We start from the raw sequence: 14,970 nt of genomic DNA, 5'->3' as shown, positions 1-14,970 counted from the left end.
CCGATGCTCTTCACATGTTTCTCGAAAGGGGATTTTGGTAACGACTTAGTAAATAAGTCCGCTACATTGTCCTCTGATCGGATTTGATTTACTTCAATATTTAGAAGTGCTTGTTGTTGCTGACTGTAGAAGAATTTAGGCGATATATGCTTGGTATTGTCGCCCTTGATGAAACCTAATTTCATTTGCTCAATACAAGCTGCATTATCCTCGTAAATGCATGTAGGTTCATTTGTGGTAGACTTCAAACCACAAGTTCCTCGAATATGTCTAATTACAGACCTTAGCCATATGCATTCACGCACAGCTTCATGTAGAGCGATAATCTCTGCATGATTTGAGGAAGTAGCAACAAGGGTCTGTTTTGTAGACCTCCAAGATATCGCGGTGCTTCCCATGGTAAAGACATAACCCGTTTGGGAGCGACCTTTGTGAGGGTCAGAGAGATATCCTGCATCAGCAAAACCCATCAAAGCATCACCGTTATTTTGATGGAGGGGAGGAGGAGAACGTCGGTCACCATGGACGGCGCCGCCGGCGTCTACATTACGGAAGGTGGCGTTTTGCCTTGTGGGATCCGATTCCATACTTCCGTCTTTTCTTTTCCCTCTGTAGGGATAAAACAATCCCATATCAATCGTACATCTCAAGTATCGAAAGATTGTCTTTATACCAACCCAATGACGGCGTGTTAGCGCTGAACTATGTCGAGCTAACAAGTTCACTGCGAATGAGATATCTGGTCTTGTGCATTGAGCTAAGTACAATAATGCGCCTATTGCACTTAGATAGGGCATTTCAGCCTCTAATAAATCTTCGTCCTCATCCTTTGGACGAAACGGATCTTTTCCGGGCTCAAGACTACGGCCGATCATGGGAGTACTTACAGGCTTTGCTTTATCTTCATTAAAGCGCCTTAGTAATTTTTGAGTATACGCTGATTGGTGAATCATAATCCCATCACTACGGTGCTCGAGTTCTATTCCGAGACAAAACCGTGTTTTCCCAAGATCTTTCATCTCAAATTCGGATTTCAAGTATTTAGCAGTTTCCTTTAACTCATCTAGAGTTCCAATTAGGTTTATGTCATCGACATAAACTGCTACAATTGCAAATCCGGAACTTGTCCTTTTAATGAACATGCATGGGCATATTTCATTGTTAACATATCCCTTCCCAATCAAGTAGTCACTTAGACGGTTATACCACATCCGTCCAGATTGTTTCAATCCATATAGTGAGCGTCTTAATCTTATTGAAAACGCGCTCCGTGGTTTAGAGCCACTTGATTTGGGTAATTGAAGTCCATCTGGAACCTTCATATATATCTCTGAATCTAGATCCCCATAGAGATATGCTGTAACCACATCCATAAGCTGCATGTCAAGTTTTTCAGAAACTACCAAACTGACAAGGTAGCGGAACGTTATAACGTCCATTACGGGAGAATATGTCTCCTCGTAGTCGATTCCAGGGCGTTGTGAGAAACCTTGCGCCACAAGGCGAGCTTTATATCTAACAACCTCATTTTTCTCATTATGCTTTCTAACAAAGACCCATTTATGGCCAACAGGCTTTATATTTGGGGGTGTCAGCGTTATAGACCCAAATACCTGTCTCTTTGTTAGTGAATCCAATTCAGCCTGGATCGCATCTTTCCATTTAGGCCAATCTGCTCTTCGTTGACATTCTTCAACGGAGCGAGGTTCGATATCATCGTATTCTATAATTCTTTGAGCAATAGAGTATGCAAACACATCATCAAGGATAATAGAATCTCTATTTAACGTCTCATGTACACTAGTGTAATTCATGGAGATCTCTCTATTTTCTGGAATTGGTTTTGACATTGAAGCGTCCCCCAATGATGTCTCTTGGACATAACCATAATCCGGAATATCTTCATGAGACGGTTTATTTATATCGATGATTAATGGATCTCTTTGTGCCAAACTTTCTTTCTTTCTTGGGCGAGAATCCATCGAACCTTTGGGCCTCCCTCGTTTCCTTGCAGGGAGCCCGGCCTGAGCCACATTGCCATCACCATTAGTGGTGGCGGCGCCGTGCCCAATACCCCTAGGGGTGGCGCCATGTCCATGATTTTTAGGGACATCAATCCTTGCAGGCACGTTTGCAGCAGGTATATGTGATCTTGTCACTTTAGCGATATCAGAAAACGCATCAGGCATCGAATCTGCTACGTTCTGAAGATCGAGAATTCTCCGCACTTCAATTTCAGACTGTGCGGTTCGGGGATCAAGATGAGACAAAGTGGGGACAGACCACGACAATTCCTGTTGTTCCTGTTGAACATTAGTGTTCTTATCTCCCCCTAACGACGGGAAGACTGTCTCATCAAAGTGACAATCCGCAAATCTAGCGGTAAATAGATCGCCTGTCAAGGGTTCTAAGTAGCGGATAATGGTTGGAGAGTCATATCCAACATAAATGCCTAATCGTCTTTGAGGACCCATTTTGGTGCGCTGTGGCGGCGCAATTGGCACATAGACTGCACATCCAAATATGCGTAAGTGTGAGACATCAGGCTCATACCCAGTCACCATCTGGGACGCAGAAAAGGGTTGAGTGGCAGTGGGCCTCAGGCGAATAAGCACAGCTGCATGCAATATTGCATAGCCCCAAGCAGAAATAGGGAGTTTGGTGCGCATAACCAATGCTCTAGCAACCATTTGATGTCTTTTAATGGCAGCTTCTGCGAGACCATTTTGGGTGTGAACATGAGGGACAGGGTGTTCAACCTCAATCCCAATGGACATGCAATAATCATCAAAAGTTTTTGATGTAAACTCTCCAGCATTGTCAAGACGAATTGACTTAATAGGATGATCAGGGTGGTGAGCCCTTAACTTAATGATTTGTGCTAGGAGTTTAGCAAATGCAGCATTTCTTGTGGACAAGAGCATGACATGTGACCAACGTGTCGATGCATCAACCAACACCATAAAATATCTAAATGGTCCGCAAGTTGGTTGGATAGGTCCACAAATATCACCTTAGATTCTTTGCAAGAATGGTATATTTTCTTTAGTGTCCTTTGCATAGGATGGTCTTGATCCTACCTTTGCTAAAGAGCAAGCTTTGCAAAACGAATGATAGGCTTTAGAAGCAACTCCTTGGACCAATCTTTGGTTCGTACTTCTTTTCGTTTTGAAGAATGGATGTCCGTGTGAAGTCTTTAATATACGGATCATCATATCACGACCTGGATGTCCCAAACGGTCGTGCCAAAGCCTATATGTGTCAGAATCCCATAAATTATCTTTCATGACATGGTTGGATTCAATGACTCTAATAGTGGTTGCATACAATCCACTAGAGCGACACATAAGTTTCTCTAATACTCGTTTATTTCCGTAGTCATTAGAGGTGATGCAAAGGAACTCTTGTCCATTCTCACAATGTGTTTCCACATGAAAACCATTGGCTCTTATATCTTTAAAACTCAATAGGGTTCTTCCAGCCCTTGGAGCATATAGAGCTTCGGTGACATTAATATTTGTGCCATTTGGCAACATAAATTGAGCTGGTCCTCGACCATGAATTAATTGTGATGGTCCTGCCATCGTAGTCACTGAAGATCGACTAGGCGTCATCCATAAAAATAGTTGCCTATGTCGCAATATAGTATGTGTGGTGCCACTATCAAGAAGGCATTCCAACTCTCCGGGAAACATACTGAAAGATAATAAAGTTCGGAATTTAACACATATCCATGACATTGAATAATAATGTGACACTTTATTAATAAGGAAAATAGCCAATGATTACATCAAAGTTTCCAAAGTCTATTCCAAAATAAAATCAAACTTAGACAAGTTGTAGTCACTCAATCCGTTTGGTAACTCCAATAAAATATGACCAGGGAAGTAGAGAGAGATGTTGGTGGAGCGAGGCTCTCTTAAGTACCACTATCTCAATTACTTTCCTAGACATCATACTTCATTGGATGCGCCACATGAGAAAGAGTTAATACAATTGTCATTTATTGACTAAGGCACATTGCCGTTCTTGGAAAATAAAAAGGACTATTCTAATCAAAGTCTGCGGCATCCTTGTGCACTTCATTTTCAGCTTTGAAGTCCTCAATGGTGAGATTGACATCTTCACCATCTTCTTCTTCGGCAAGGAAGATTTCTTGCTCCCTCAAGTCCCTATACTCCTTGTAGCGTGCAGCTAGTTGGGCACTTGCATTGCATTGCTTGAACCAATGCTCAATCGATCCACATCGATGACACATGTCATTGTGGTTACCTCCCTTTATTTGAGGTGCACTTCGTGCACGTTGTGGATATTCCCTAGGAGGGTTGGAGGTACTACCACGGTTCATGGTGCTACCTCCACGGCTCATGGTGCTACCTCCACGGCCCATGGTGCTACCTCTACGGCTGGTGTTGCCATATCCACCTCTCCCACGTGTGGCGTTGCCATCACGTGTGCCTGCTCTAAAGTTGCGGTTTCCTTCCTTATTGGGGCGGTTATATGGACCCATACGTCCCTCATGTCCCCCTTTTTTAGGGTACACATGTCCCCTATTATTAGGGTACCGCTCCTTGCGACCTCTTTTGGGTGCATTATAATTCGCCTCATGAACGCTCTTAGTTCCAATGGGCCTTGAATTATAATTCTTCACGAGGATGTTGTCATGTTTTTCAGCTACAGACATAACATTGATGAGCTGATTAAACCTCGTAATTCGTCCAGCATTGACTTCAGTACGATATTGCTTTGATAGCAAAAGTGCTGCGACAGGGAAGGTGGAGAGAGTCTTCTCAATTAGCTCTTGTTCTGTGAGAGGTTGTTCACAAAACCTCAACATGGATTTGAGGCGAAGAACTTCTGAATTATATTCAGCAACAGACTTGAAGTCGGCGAAGCGTATATTGTTCCATTGAACCTTCAAGTCAGGGAGGAGGGAATCTTGGATATTGCCAAAGCGCTCTTCTAGCGCTACCCATAGGTCTCTTGCATCCTTGATCGACATGTACTCCAATCTGAGTGATTTATCCATGTGGCGTCGCATCAAGATAAGTGCTTGAGCATGCTTTGTAGGTGTTCGTTGGAACACAAGACCCTGGTTAGGTGCTTGGATTATGGGTAATATCCCTTTTGAAGTGAGATGGTTCTCAACGTCAGTTATCCAGCTATGGTATTCCGAGCCTGTTGAGTCAAGCATGGGAAAGTCGAGTCTTGGTTCATTCGACATCCTGAAGATAAGAAGAGAAGATATATTAGTTTCGGAGTTTAAACTTCCACGAAAACTAAAATAATAAGATTTCCGAGCTATGCTACCAAGAAATCAATTTCCAAGAATATTTAGATTAGACCGAAACAATGATGTTTAATATGGTCATAAATTGATGCTTGTGGACGCTCTTAGTCCGAATATTATGAACACTCTTAATTCATTGATTACGAACGCTCTTAGTTCGTTTAGCGTGAATTCCTATAATTCCGCTCTTTGATTGCAAGTCCCTTAGAAAAAAAAGAAAGGAATAAAAACTCAAAAACGGGAACTTTAATCTTTAAAACTTACTTGTTGAAATTCGGAGCAAATTCTCTTCTGAACAGATCCCACTTCAAATGGTGTACAGGTCTCAAAACGACTCCAACAGGGCTGAACTTTGGAGGTCAGATAGAAGAGACAGAGATGAACAACTTTGATGAAGAAAGGATTTTGATTAGAGATCCCGAAGAAGACGTTTCTCAGCTTGCAAGCAGGCTGATATGCACAGGAACGAGCGTGCTGAACAGCTCCCACTTCGAATAGTGTACAGGTCTCAAAAGAACTCCAAAAGGGCTGAAATTTGGAGGTCAGATAGAAGAGACAGAGATGAACAACTTTTATGAACAAATTATTTTGATCAGAGGTCCTGAAAAAGATGTTTTGGGGCGTGAAAGAAGACTGATCTGCACAGAAACGAGCGCAGGGGCAGCGCACGGTATGGCTAGCAAGAGCTAGGAGCTCGTGCTGATAACGTGTTGTAGAATGAACATAAATTAACAGAGAGAGGGAGGGAGTTTAGATGCAGAGAATGGAGTAGATTGTGTGTTATTCTTCTCTCAAAGGAGGGTTTATATAGGAGTACAAGATAGTGCGAATGCTATAGGAATAAGTCCATTGTTGTGGCTACATTAATTACAGCTGCAACTCCCCATGGTGACTGCAATGGTGGTTGCTGCCATGCTTGTTGCTTCCCCACATGCTTTATGCCACACAAGTCTTCATACCTATATCTATACACTCAAGTATCTATTTACATGATATAGCCATTATACTACAACATGCCTGAGCTCGTTCATGAATATGGGTTCGCCGTCGAACTAAAATATTGCGTTGTTTCATATTAAAGATTTAAAGATGTAAGAAACGGGACCAAGCCCGCTTTTGTCTGCTCTATATAATGACTGACACGAGCTGAGTATCCGAACAGAAAATTGCTCTGCCGGCTGTCGTCCGGTGAATTGTGCTCTGCTCTCCGATCATCACCCTGAAGTAAGTAGCTCCCATCTCATATCTATATTCTATAGTTTGATATTGGCCTTGTTTTGATCACACAAAAGAGAAGAATATGATAGGAGACGACGAACTCGGCCTAGTCCTGAGCCGGGTAACCGAGCCAGCTGATAGAAAATCGGCCTCTCAGGTCTGCAAGCGATGGTGGGTAATGGAGGGTCTGAGCCGATCGTCACTCCGAGTTCTCAACATGGATCATCTTCCTCGATTACTGCCTAGGTATCCAAACTTAGCCACATTCGAAACACCCAAGCGAATGAGCAATGCCGATCTCGCATTGGTGGCCCAATCATGCCCCAAACTGGAGGCCTTCAAACTTGGTCCGACTATTGCGGAAATTGAAATGCAAGACATCCGCGCACTGGTACGATATGAATTAGAATTAGCATCTCTGTTGATGAAGTAAGGGAGATATTACGGGTGGTTCATCAAGTTGGGGACCAAGGTTTGTGCGCTTTGGCAAATGGGTGTCCCAAATTGTCTGAGATTGTGCTTAAGAGGAGAAGGGTTGGGATGGTTGGAATCATGGCCATGATCACTTCAGCAGCACATCACTTGACTCATTTGGATTTGGAACATTGTTCTTCTGTTTCGGACCAAGCCCTTGAAGCAATTGGGTCCTCTGCTTGTCCCATTCGCGTTTTGAATTTGAAAGGTTGCTCCATTACTGGAGCCGGATTGAGATTTTTGGCAAATGGGTGTTGCTCAAAAACCATCGACCAATTGAACCTTGCGTACTGCCCTGGAATCAATAATGACGGGGTCTTGCTTTTGTGCAAGATGCGTGTCTTGGAGGAGCTGGATTTGTCGTTCTGTAGCGAGCTAACTGATGTTGGAGGACAGGCAATCTCTGCAATTCAAACCCTCAAGAAGTTGAACTTGGCCTGTGTATTCTCCCTGACAGAAAAAACTATTGTAGCTCTTGCTAAGAATTGCATAAACTTGGAGATGCTTAATCTACGTGGTGGTTTAGGGGTTACTACAGCTGCTATTGATGCATTTTTGGGTCACAAATGCTTGCAATCCCTTAATCTAATTGGTTGTTTGTTTGATGATGTTAGAGGATCTGCATTAGAAAGCCTAGCGCTTCAATGCCTTTCATTCAAGTCAATTGTGGTGAATGAAAAATGGAGAGATAGGCTGTTGCAGGAAATGCAAGAGAATACTGTTAGCAGATTCCTGCAATTCAAAAACTGATGAAAGTTTGGGTTTGCGCTTTTCTGTTTCACGGGGCTTAGCAACTTGCATAGTTTGATTGATCTGTTTAACAGTATTAGCATTTTATCTGTGTTGGAGCTTTAAAAGACCTAGAGATGATGCAGTGCTACTGAACAATACGTAGTTTGTTAGGAATGCTAGAAACTGGTTGAGCTTTAACTATACATATGAAACTTCATCTGCTATTCAATGATTTCGATCCAATGCGTGCTTTTACTAGTTTCAACTTATCCTCTTCCTAGTTCATTCCATTATTAGCCGCAGCAATTTCTTTCATGGGATGACCTCTTATTATCTGTTTCGATTCCTAAATGAATTCTTACTTTGCAAATTAGTGTACAAGTTTGATTGGTGCTTTTGCAGTTCTAATCATCTAGGGGTTTCAAATTGATCCAATTCTTAATATTTGTTGGGTGTGGCTATTGCCAGCTGATGAAACACTCTTCGACGCCTCAGCTCTTCTGGCTGCCTCTTCATGAAAACACAGACAAAACTGTACCTGGTACATGAAAACTCTGATATGCAAGATTTAGGCTGATAACTTGGTTCAAGTTGTTACACTCACCAATCCAGACTTGATTAAAGCATCTTTGCCATCCGAGAATCTGAGTACTGTAAGGTTGGGTTTTGCTTCAAATATTGTAGGAGTAATCTTGCATGCATGGTAAAGAGATAAAATCACTTGCCTATTAACTTAAGTACTAATGATGAGATTAAGCTGCCAAGATGTTTGCTCAATCTCTGGCATCTGGAAAAGCCAATGATGCTGCTCAGCAATGGATGCTATCAATTAGCTAGTGAACACTTCTATATGACTGGTGTAGGCTCAAGGTAACATAAAGAACATATTGAGATCCCAAATAATAGTGCTGATATTGCGCTTTTGGCTACCTCGTCTTCGTGACTCCTTAAGCTCGTTCATGTAACTGTTTTGCAGAAATATCATGCTCAAATTATGGTATATTGCTCTCCATCAAAGATAAAAAAAGACAATGCTCTCTGATGTAGTTCCCACGTACAAGTTGGAAACCTATAATAGGACTCCTAAACAAGTCAGGACACATGGGGCCCAAAGAAACAAGCCCAATTTTTATTGGGTATAAAATACATAAAAGCTCTGAGCAGAGGGGTTTTAGACAATTCGGGGAAAATTGCTCTGCCGGCCGTGGACCATTGAACTTTGGTGAAGCAGGTACACCACCCTTTAATTTCAGAATTTGCGTTGATTTGATTTCAGCAAAATCAGAATAGAGAAACTAATTTAACCCAAGAAATCTAAATTAAGTCTAGAATTTGAGTAAGAGAGAGTTTTAGAGACATCCAGAAATCTGTGTTCTTCATATCATCTGTATCAGTTTGAATCATAAGACTTGTTCTGTATACTGTCCATTTGAATCATCGTCTTGGATTAAAGTTATATAATTTAGTGTTGTTTGTTAATTAGAGGCTGCTGCAATGGGAAAAAAGAAGACAGATGAAGCTGGTGCAACCAAGAAGGGTAAGTCAGCTGGAAAAGATGGGAAGAAAGTGAAAGCACCAACAGTCTCCTCCATGTTGGCCAACATGGACCAGAAACCTGAAAATCCCAAGAATGCATCTTCCTCCAGTGCAAAGGCGAAATGCGCTTCACAACTTGCGTCCTATATTAATGATATTGATCTCCCCCCCTCTGATGATGAGGTGGAAGAGGAACAACAACCCAATCAGCAAAGGAGGTCAGAGGCTAAGACGCTTGATATAACCTTGACAGAGAAGGAGTTAAAAAAGCGTGAAAAGAAGGACCTTCTTTCTGCCCATGCCGCCGAGCTGTCAAAGAAGGAGGCCCTGAGAGATGACCATGATGCTTTCACTGTTATTATTGGAAGCAGGGTTTCAGTACTTGAAGGTGAAGATGCAGATGCTAATATCAAGGATATATCAATAGAAAGTTTTTCTGTGGCGGCTAGAGGAAAGGAGCTACTAAAGAATGCATCAGTGAAGATATCTCATGGGAAGAGATATGGTCTGGTTGGTCCAAATGGGATGGGGAAGTCTACCCTCCTGAAGCTTCTTGCTTGGAGGAAGATTCCAGTACCCAAAAACATTGATGTTCTTTTAGTTGAACAAGAGGTAGTTGGTGATGATAGAAGTGCTCTTGAAGCAGTTGTTTCAGCTAATGAACAACTTGTTAAGCTCCGGGAAGAGGTTGCGGCATTGCAAAATTCAGAGGAAGAGGACAGTCATGATGATGAAGGAGAGAAGCTTGCTGAGTTGTACGATCACTTGCAGCTGATGGGATCGGATGCTGCTGAAGCCCAGGCTTCAAAGATTCTTGCCGGTTTGGGCTTTACAAAGGATATGCAAGGCCGTCCTACAAAGTCATTTAGTGGTGGTTGGAGAATGAGAATTTCATTAGCTAGGGCACTTTTTGTGCAGCCAACTCTTTTGTTGCTTGATGAACCAACAAACCATCTCGACTTGAGGGCTGTTCTTTGGTTGGAGGACTACTTGTGCCGCTGGAAAAAAACTTTGGTGGTTGTCTCACATGATCGTGATTTCCTTAACACAGTGTGCACAGAGATTATTCATCTGCATGATCTGAAGCTCCACCACTACCGTGGAAATTTTGATGATTTTGTAAAAGGGTATGAGCAGCGCCGCAAAGAGGTAAACAAAACTTTTGAGATTTATGATAAGCAGAAGAAAGCTGCCAGAAGGAGCGGAAGTCGGGTTCAACAGGAGAAGGTCAAGGACCGAGCAAAGTTGTTAGTTACTAAGGGCAAAGGAAAGGTTGACGAGGATGACACCCAAGTTGAGGCTCCTAAGAAGTGGAGGGATTACAGTGTGGAGTTCCACTTTCCTGAACCTACTGAGCTTACACCTCCACTCCTGCAACTTATTGATGTCAGTTTCAGTTATCCGAACCGGGAAGATTTCAGGCTGTCTGATGTTGATGTCGGTATTGATATGGGTACTCGTGTTGCCATTGTTGGACCTAATGGAGCCGGAAAGTCTACTCTGCTCAACCTTCTTGCTGGTGATTTGGTTCCTACTGAGGGTGAAGTTAGGAGGAGTCAGAAGTTGAGGATTGGTAGGTATTCACAGCACTTTGTGGACCTCCTGACAATGGACGAAACCCCAGTTTCATACCTTCTTCGTCTTCATCCTGACCAAGAGGGATTTAGCAAGCAGGAGGCTGTGCGTGCAAAACTTGGAAAGTACGGACTCCCTAGCCATAACCATTTGACTCCTATTGCAAAATTATCCGGAGGACAGAAAGCTCGAGTTGTCTTCACATCGATATCCATGTCAAAACCCCACATTCTGCTTTTGGATGAACCGACGAATCATTTAGATATGCAGAGCATTGATGCACTGGCTGATGCACTTGATGAATTCACCGGTGGGGTTGTACTGGTCAGTCATGACTCTAGACTTATATCAAGTGTGTGCAAGGATGAAGAGAAGAGTCAAATTTGGATCGTTGAAGATGGTTCTGTGGTGAAATTTGATGGAAGTTTTAATGAGTACAAGGACGAGCTACAAAAAGAGATTAGAGCAGAGGTTGATGAGTAAGGTTTGCATTATTTTTTTTTAAGAATGTAAAATTTTGCATTGAATGGTGATGGTTAGAGGGTTGCGGTCTTCTGTTTTAAGGGCTTAGCAACTTGCAATTTGATCTGTTTGACGTATCAGCATTTTATCTGTGTTGGTTCTTTCAAATAAATAGGGATGTAGTGCTACTGAACTATTTAGTTTGTTGTGAATACTAGAAACTGGGTGAGCTTTTAGTTTATATATGAAACGTTTTCTTCTATCCGGTTACTTATAAAAGTCAACATGCCTGGACTCTTTAGCCACAGCAAATCAAGCATTTCAGTTTACCAAGGCTCATTAGGAAGGGAATGTCGTTTCCCCGGGAACCTTGAGCTCTAGTTGTTACATTATCAATGAAAATACAACTAGTGTTGGGTGTGGCTATTGCCAGCTTATGAAAAACTCTTCGATACCTCAGCTCTTCTGGCTGCCTCTTCATGATTCGGTAAGCTCATTCATGATAACGCAGACAAAATCCATACATGTTGAAGTTTGTTTTAAGTACATGAAAACTATGCTTTGTAAGATTTAGGCTGGTACTTGGTTCTCATAATTACATTCACCAATCCAGACTTCTGTTGAAGGCTTGAAGCATGTTTGCCATCGGAGATTTGGAGAACCCGAGTTGTACGTGTAAGGTTTCTTGAACAGTTGGTCGACGTGTCATCTTGGAGGAGTAATTTTGCGTGCATGCTTCAGAATTCTACAAATCATGTGATTAAGCAGCTAAAATGTGTGCTCAGTCTCTAGCCTGTGGAAAAGCCAGTGATGCTGCTCAGCAATCCATGCTAGTCAAGCTAGTGAGTAGTGACAATTTCATCTGCTATTCAATACATTGCGTACTTTTACTAGTTTCAATTTACCCTCTTCTTAGTTCAATGCATTATTAGCCATGGCAATTTTGTTCATGGGATGACCTCTAATTGTTTGTTCAGATTCCTAAATGAATGCAAATTAGTGTACAAGTTTCCTGGGGAGATGAATACTCCATTTGCAATCAGCAACTTGGCCTGCATTACTTTGGAAGAGTCAAATTTGTATTACCCCTTTTCGCCAACGGACAGTCACAATTTTTTTTTATAAAAAGTGAATACACACTCTTACCGACACTATACCCGTCGGTAAAGTTTGTTTTACAAAAATTGAGGGGCATAAAAGAGACGCTTCCTTGTTTCACTTCCAATTTTCTACGGTTGTTAAGCCAGCTAGCTCTTCAGAAGCTTAAGCCGTTCAGGGTTTTCCATTCCCGGAAAATCGACCCATTTTCATTCTCGTTGAATTGTGGCGTTCTCACAGATCAAGGTACCATCTCATGTCTATATTTTTTTCATGTCAGCGTTGGTCTTAGCAAAACAGAGGAGAAAAATATGAACGTGCTAGGTGATGACGAACTGGGCCTAATCCTGAACCGGATTACCGACCCGGATGATAGAAAATCGGCCTCTCTAGTCTCCAAGCGATGGTTGTTAATGGAGGGTCTGACCCGATCATCACCCAAACTTCTCCCACGATTTCTCTCAAGATTTCCAAACTTGGACACATTCAAAACGACCAAGTGTATCAGCAACGCCAACCTAGTATTGTTGGCACAAACATGTCCCAAACTTGAGGTGATCGACCTTACTACTGTGTCGATCCGTAGACAAGTTGGGGACGAAGGCCTGTGCGCATTGGCAAGTGGGTGTCCCGAATACTGCTTCGCGGGAGACATAATGTTGGGGAGGTTGTACTTGTGTCCCTCATTACTTCAGCAGCACTTAATTTGACGCATTTAGATTTGGGGTTTTGTTCCTCGGTTTGTGACAATGTGGTTGGAGCAATTGGGTCCTCCAGTTGCTCGATTACAGTTTTGAATTTGGGAAATTGCAAGTTGATCACCGATGCCGGATTGCGGTTTTTGGCAAATGGGTGTTGCTCGAAAACCATGAAGACATTGATCCTTACCGGGTGATTCCGGAGTCTCACTTTTGTACAAGATGTCTGTTTTGGAGGAGCTGAATTTGGAAGAATGATCACTGACGTTGGAGGTGTGGCAATCTCCGCAATTCCAACCCTCAAGAAAGTGCAATTGGGTTCGCTCTACTCTGTGACAGACAACACAATTGTTGCTCTTGCTCGGAATTGCCTCAATTTGGAGCTGCTTGAACTGGTAAGGTGACTGGAGCTGGTTTTCGTGCATTTTCGGGTCACAAGTGCTTACAGACTCTTAAGTCTTAATCTCTTCTGTTGTGTGTCTGGTATTAGAGGGTCTGATTCAGAACGTTTGGCGCGGAAATGCCCCGCATTGAAGTCTGTTGTGGTGGATGAAAGATTGAGGAATAGGATGTGGCGTGTAATGCGAGATGGCACTATTAGCAAATTTCTGGAGTTCATTTAGTGGTGAAACTCTGGATTTCCTTCTTCTCTTTCATCGGCTTAGCAACTTTGCATAGTTTGATGTTTTAGCATTTTATCTCTGTTAGTGCTACTGAACAATTTAGTTTGTTATAAGTTGCAGTTTAATGCCATTATAACTGAATCTCGTTATGATCTTCTTAGTTCAATGCCATTATAACTGAAATCCCGTTATGGGATGACCCTCTATTGTTTGTTTGGATTCCTTAGTCCTAGCTGAAATCTCACATGCAAATTATTAGTGTAGGGATTTTTATTGCCAAAGCCGATTTCAATTGAGATCCTCTTCTTGATTATTATTCATGGTGGCTTCATTTCCATTGGATCCATTAGTGATTTCAATTGACCAAGGTTGATTAGGAGATAGGATGAATCTTGAAGCATGTAGGAAGTCTAGCTAATTGCCACCTTGTTCATCGATCTGCACTGGAAAAATATTGATCCAGGCCTGAACCGTCTTTTATCGTGCTCTAGTTCAACGATGAAAGTTAAGTTGTTGTAATTAAGAGCTGCCTGAAATCCATAGCTTCCGCCTTCCTGACTGAAGTAGAGTCCAACTAAAAAGAACTTGTAATTGATACCTCTTAAGGAGTCTATCAGGGGAAATAAAGGTCTTTGTTTCTATAACATTGTCAGATGGGGCACAAATTTCCTGTTAGCAACTCTAATGATCCTTTTGGCCCAGTGTTGGTTGATTACGGATCGTGGATTGGGTTTCCCGGCAAATGGGTCTTTCTCCAAAACCCTAAAGACATTGAACCTTACATGGTGCGATACAATAACTGATTATGGGGTCTCGCTTTTGCACAACTTGTATTGCTTGGAGGAACTGAATCTAACTGGCTGTTCTGTTGTCACTAACGATGGAGGTGTGGCAATCTCTGGAATTAAAACCCTCATGAAACTGAACTTAGCTTGCTGTTAAATTTGTCTGATCATACCATTGTTGCTCTCGTGAGAATTGCTTCGACTTAAAAAGGTGTTCGATTTAACTGATTGCCATTTGATAACTGCAGCTGGTGTTCAGGGCTGAATCGAAGTGCTTAGAATCTCTCATTTTTCGCTGTTTTTTTCATGCGCATGATTTGAAACATCTAGTGAGTGGTTGCATACCATTGCAGTCTATAGTGATGCATGAATCAATGAGAGTGGATCTTGAGGTGTGCTCCCCAGTCTCCAATGGTCATGAACTTATGATATCTGAAAGTTTTAACCTTGGTTAGCATAAGCAAGTTTTAAGTGGATCT

At 42.2% G+C, this 14,970-nt stretch overlaps 2 protein-coding genes across 3 annotated transcripts; both read left to right on the top strand.

Annotated features, from left to right (window-relative positions):
* Positions 1-5,963: 5,963 nt before the first annotated feature.
* LOC112171772 (F-box/LRR-repeat protein fbxl-1) lies at positions 5,964-8,162 on the top strand. Of its 2 annotated transcripts, none has more exons than XM_040508211.1 (2): positions 5,964-6,514; positions 6,598-8,162. In XM_040508211.1, the coding sequence occupies exon 2, from the start codon at positions 7,049-7,051 to the stop codon at positions 7,730-7,732; it is 684 nt and encodes a 227-aa protein (XP_040364145.1). In that variant the 5' UTR covers positions 5,964-6,514; positions 6,598-7,048; the 3' UTR covers positions 7,733-8,162. The 2 variants fall into 2 exon arrangements, with proteins under 2 accessions (XP_040364145.1, XP_040364144.1); XM_040508210.1 differs by having other exon boundaries at positions 6,588-8,162.
* Positions 8,163-8,182: 20 nt separating this feature from the next.
* On the top strand, positions 8,183-13,989 carry LOC112172263 (ABC transporter F family member 4). The gene is made up of 6 exons (XM_040508209.1): positions 8,183-8,584; positions 8,691-8,945; positions 9,198-11,774; positions 11,901-12,129; positions 12,666-13,478; positions 13,574-13,989. Exons 2-3 carry the CDS (start codon positions 8,816-8,818, stop codon positions 11,306-11,308), a joined length of 2,241 nt encoding a protein of 746 aa, XP_040364143.1. The 5' UTR covers positions 8,183-8,584; positions 8,691-8,815; the 3' UTR covers positions 11,309-11,774; positions 11,901-12,129; positions 12,666-13,478; positions 13,574-13,989.
* The last annotated feature ends 981 nt before the right edge of the window (positions 13,990-14,970 follow it).

The sequence above is a fragment of the Rosa chinensis genome, chromosome 6 (assembly GCF_002994745.2).
Source record: "Rosa chinensis cultivar Old Blush chromosome 6, RchiOBHm-V2, whole genome shotgun sequence".
Lineage (NCBI taxonomy): Eukaryota > Viridiplantae > Streptophyta > Magnoliopsida > Rosales > Rosaceae > Rosa > Rosa chinensis.
Note: the sequence above shows the minus strand (reverse complement) of the source record. Positions and strands in the feature narration are given on the sequence as shown.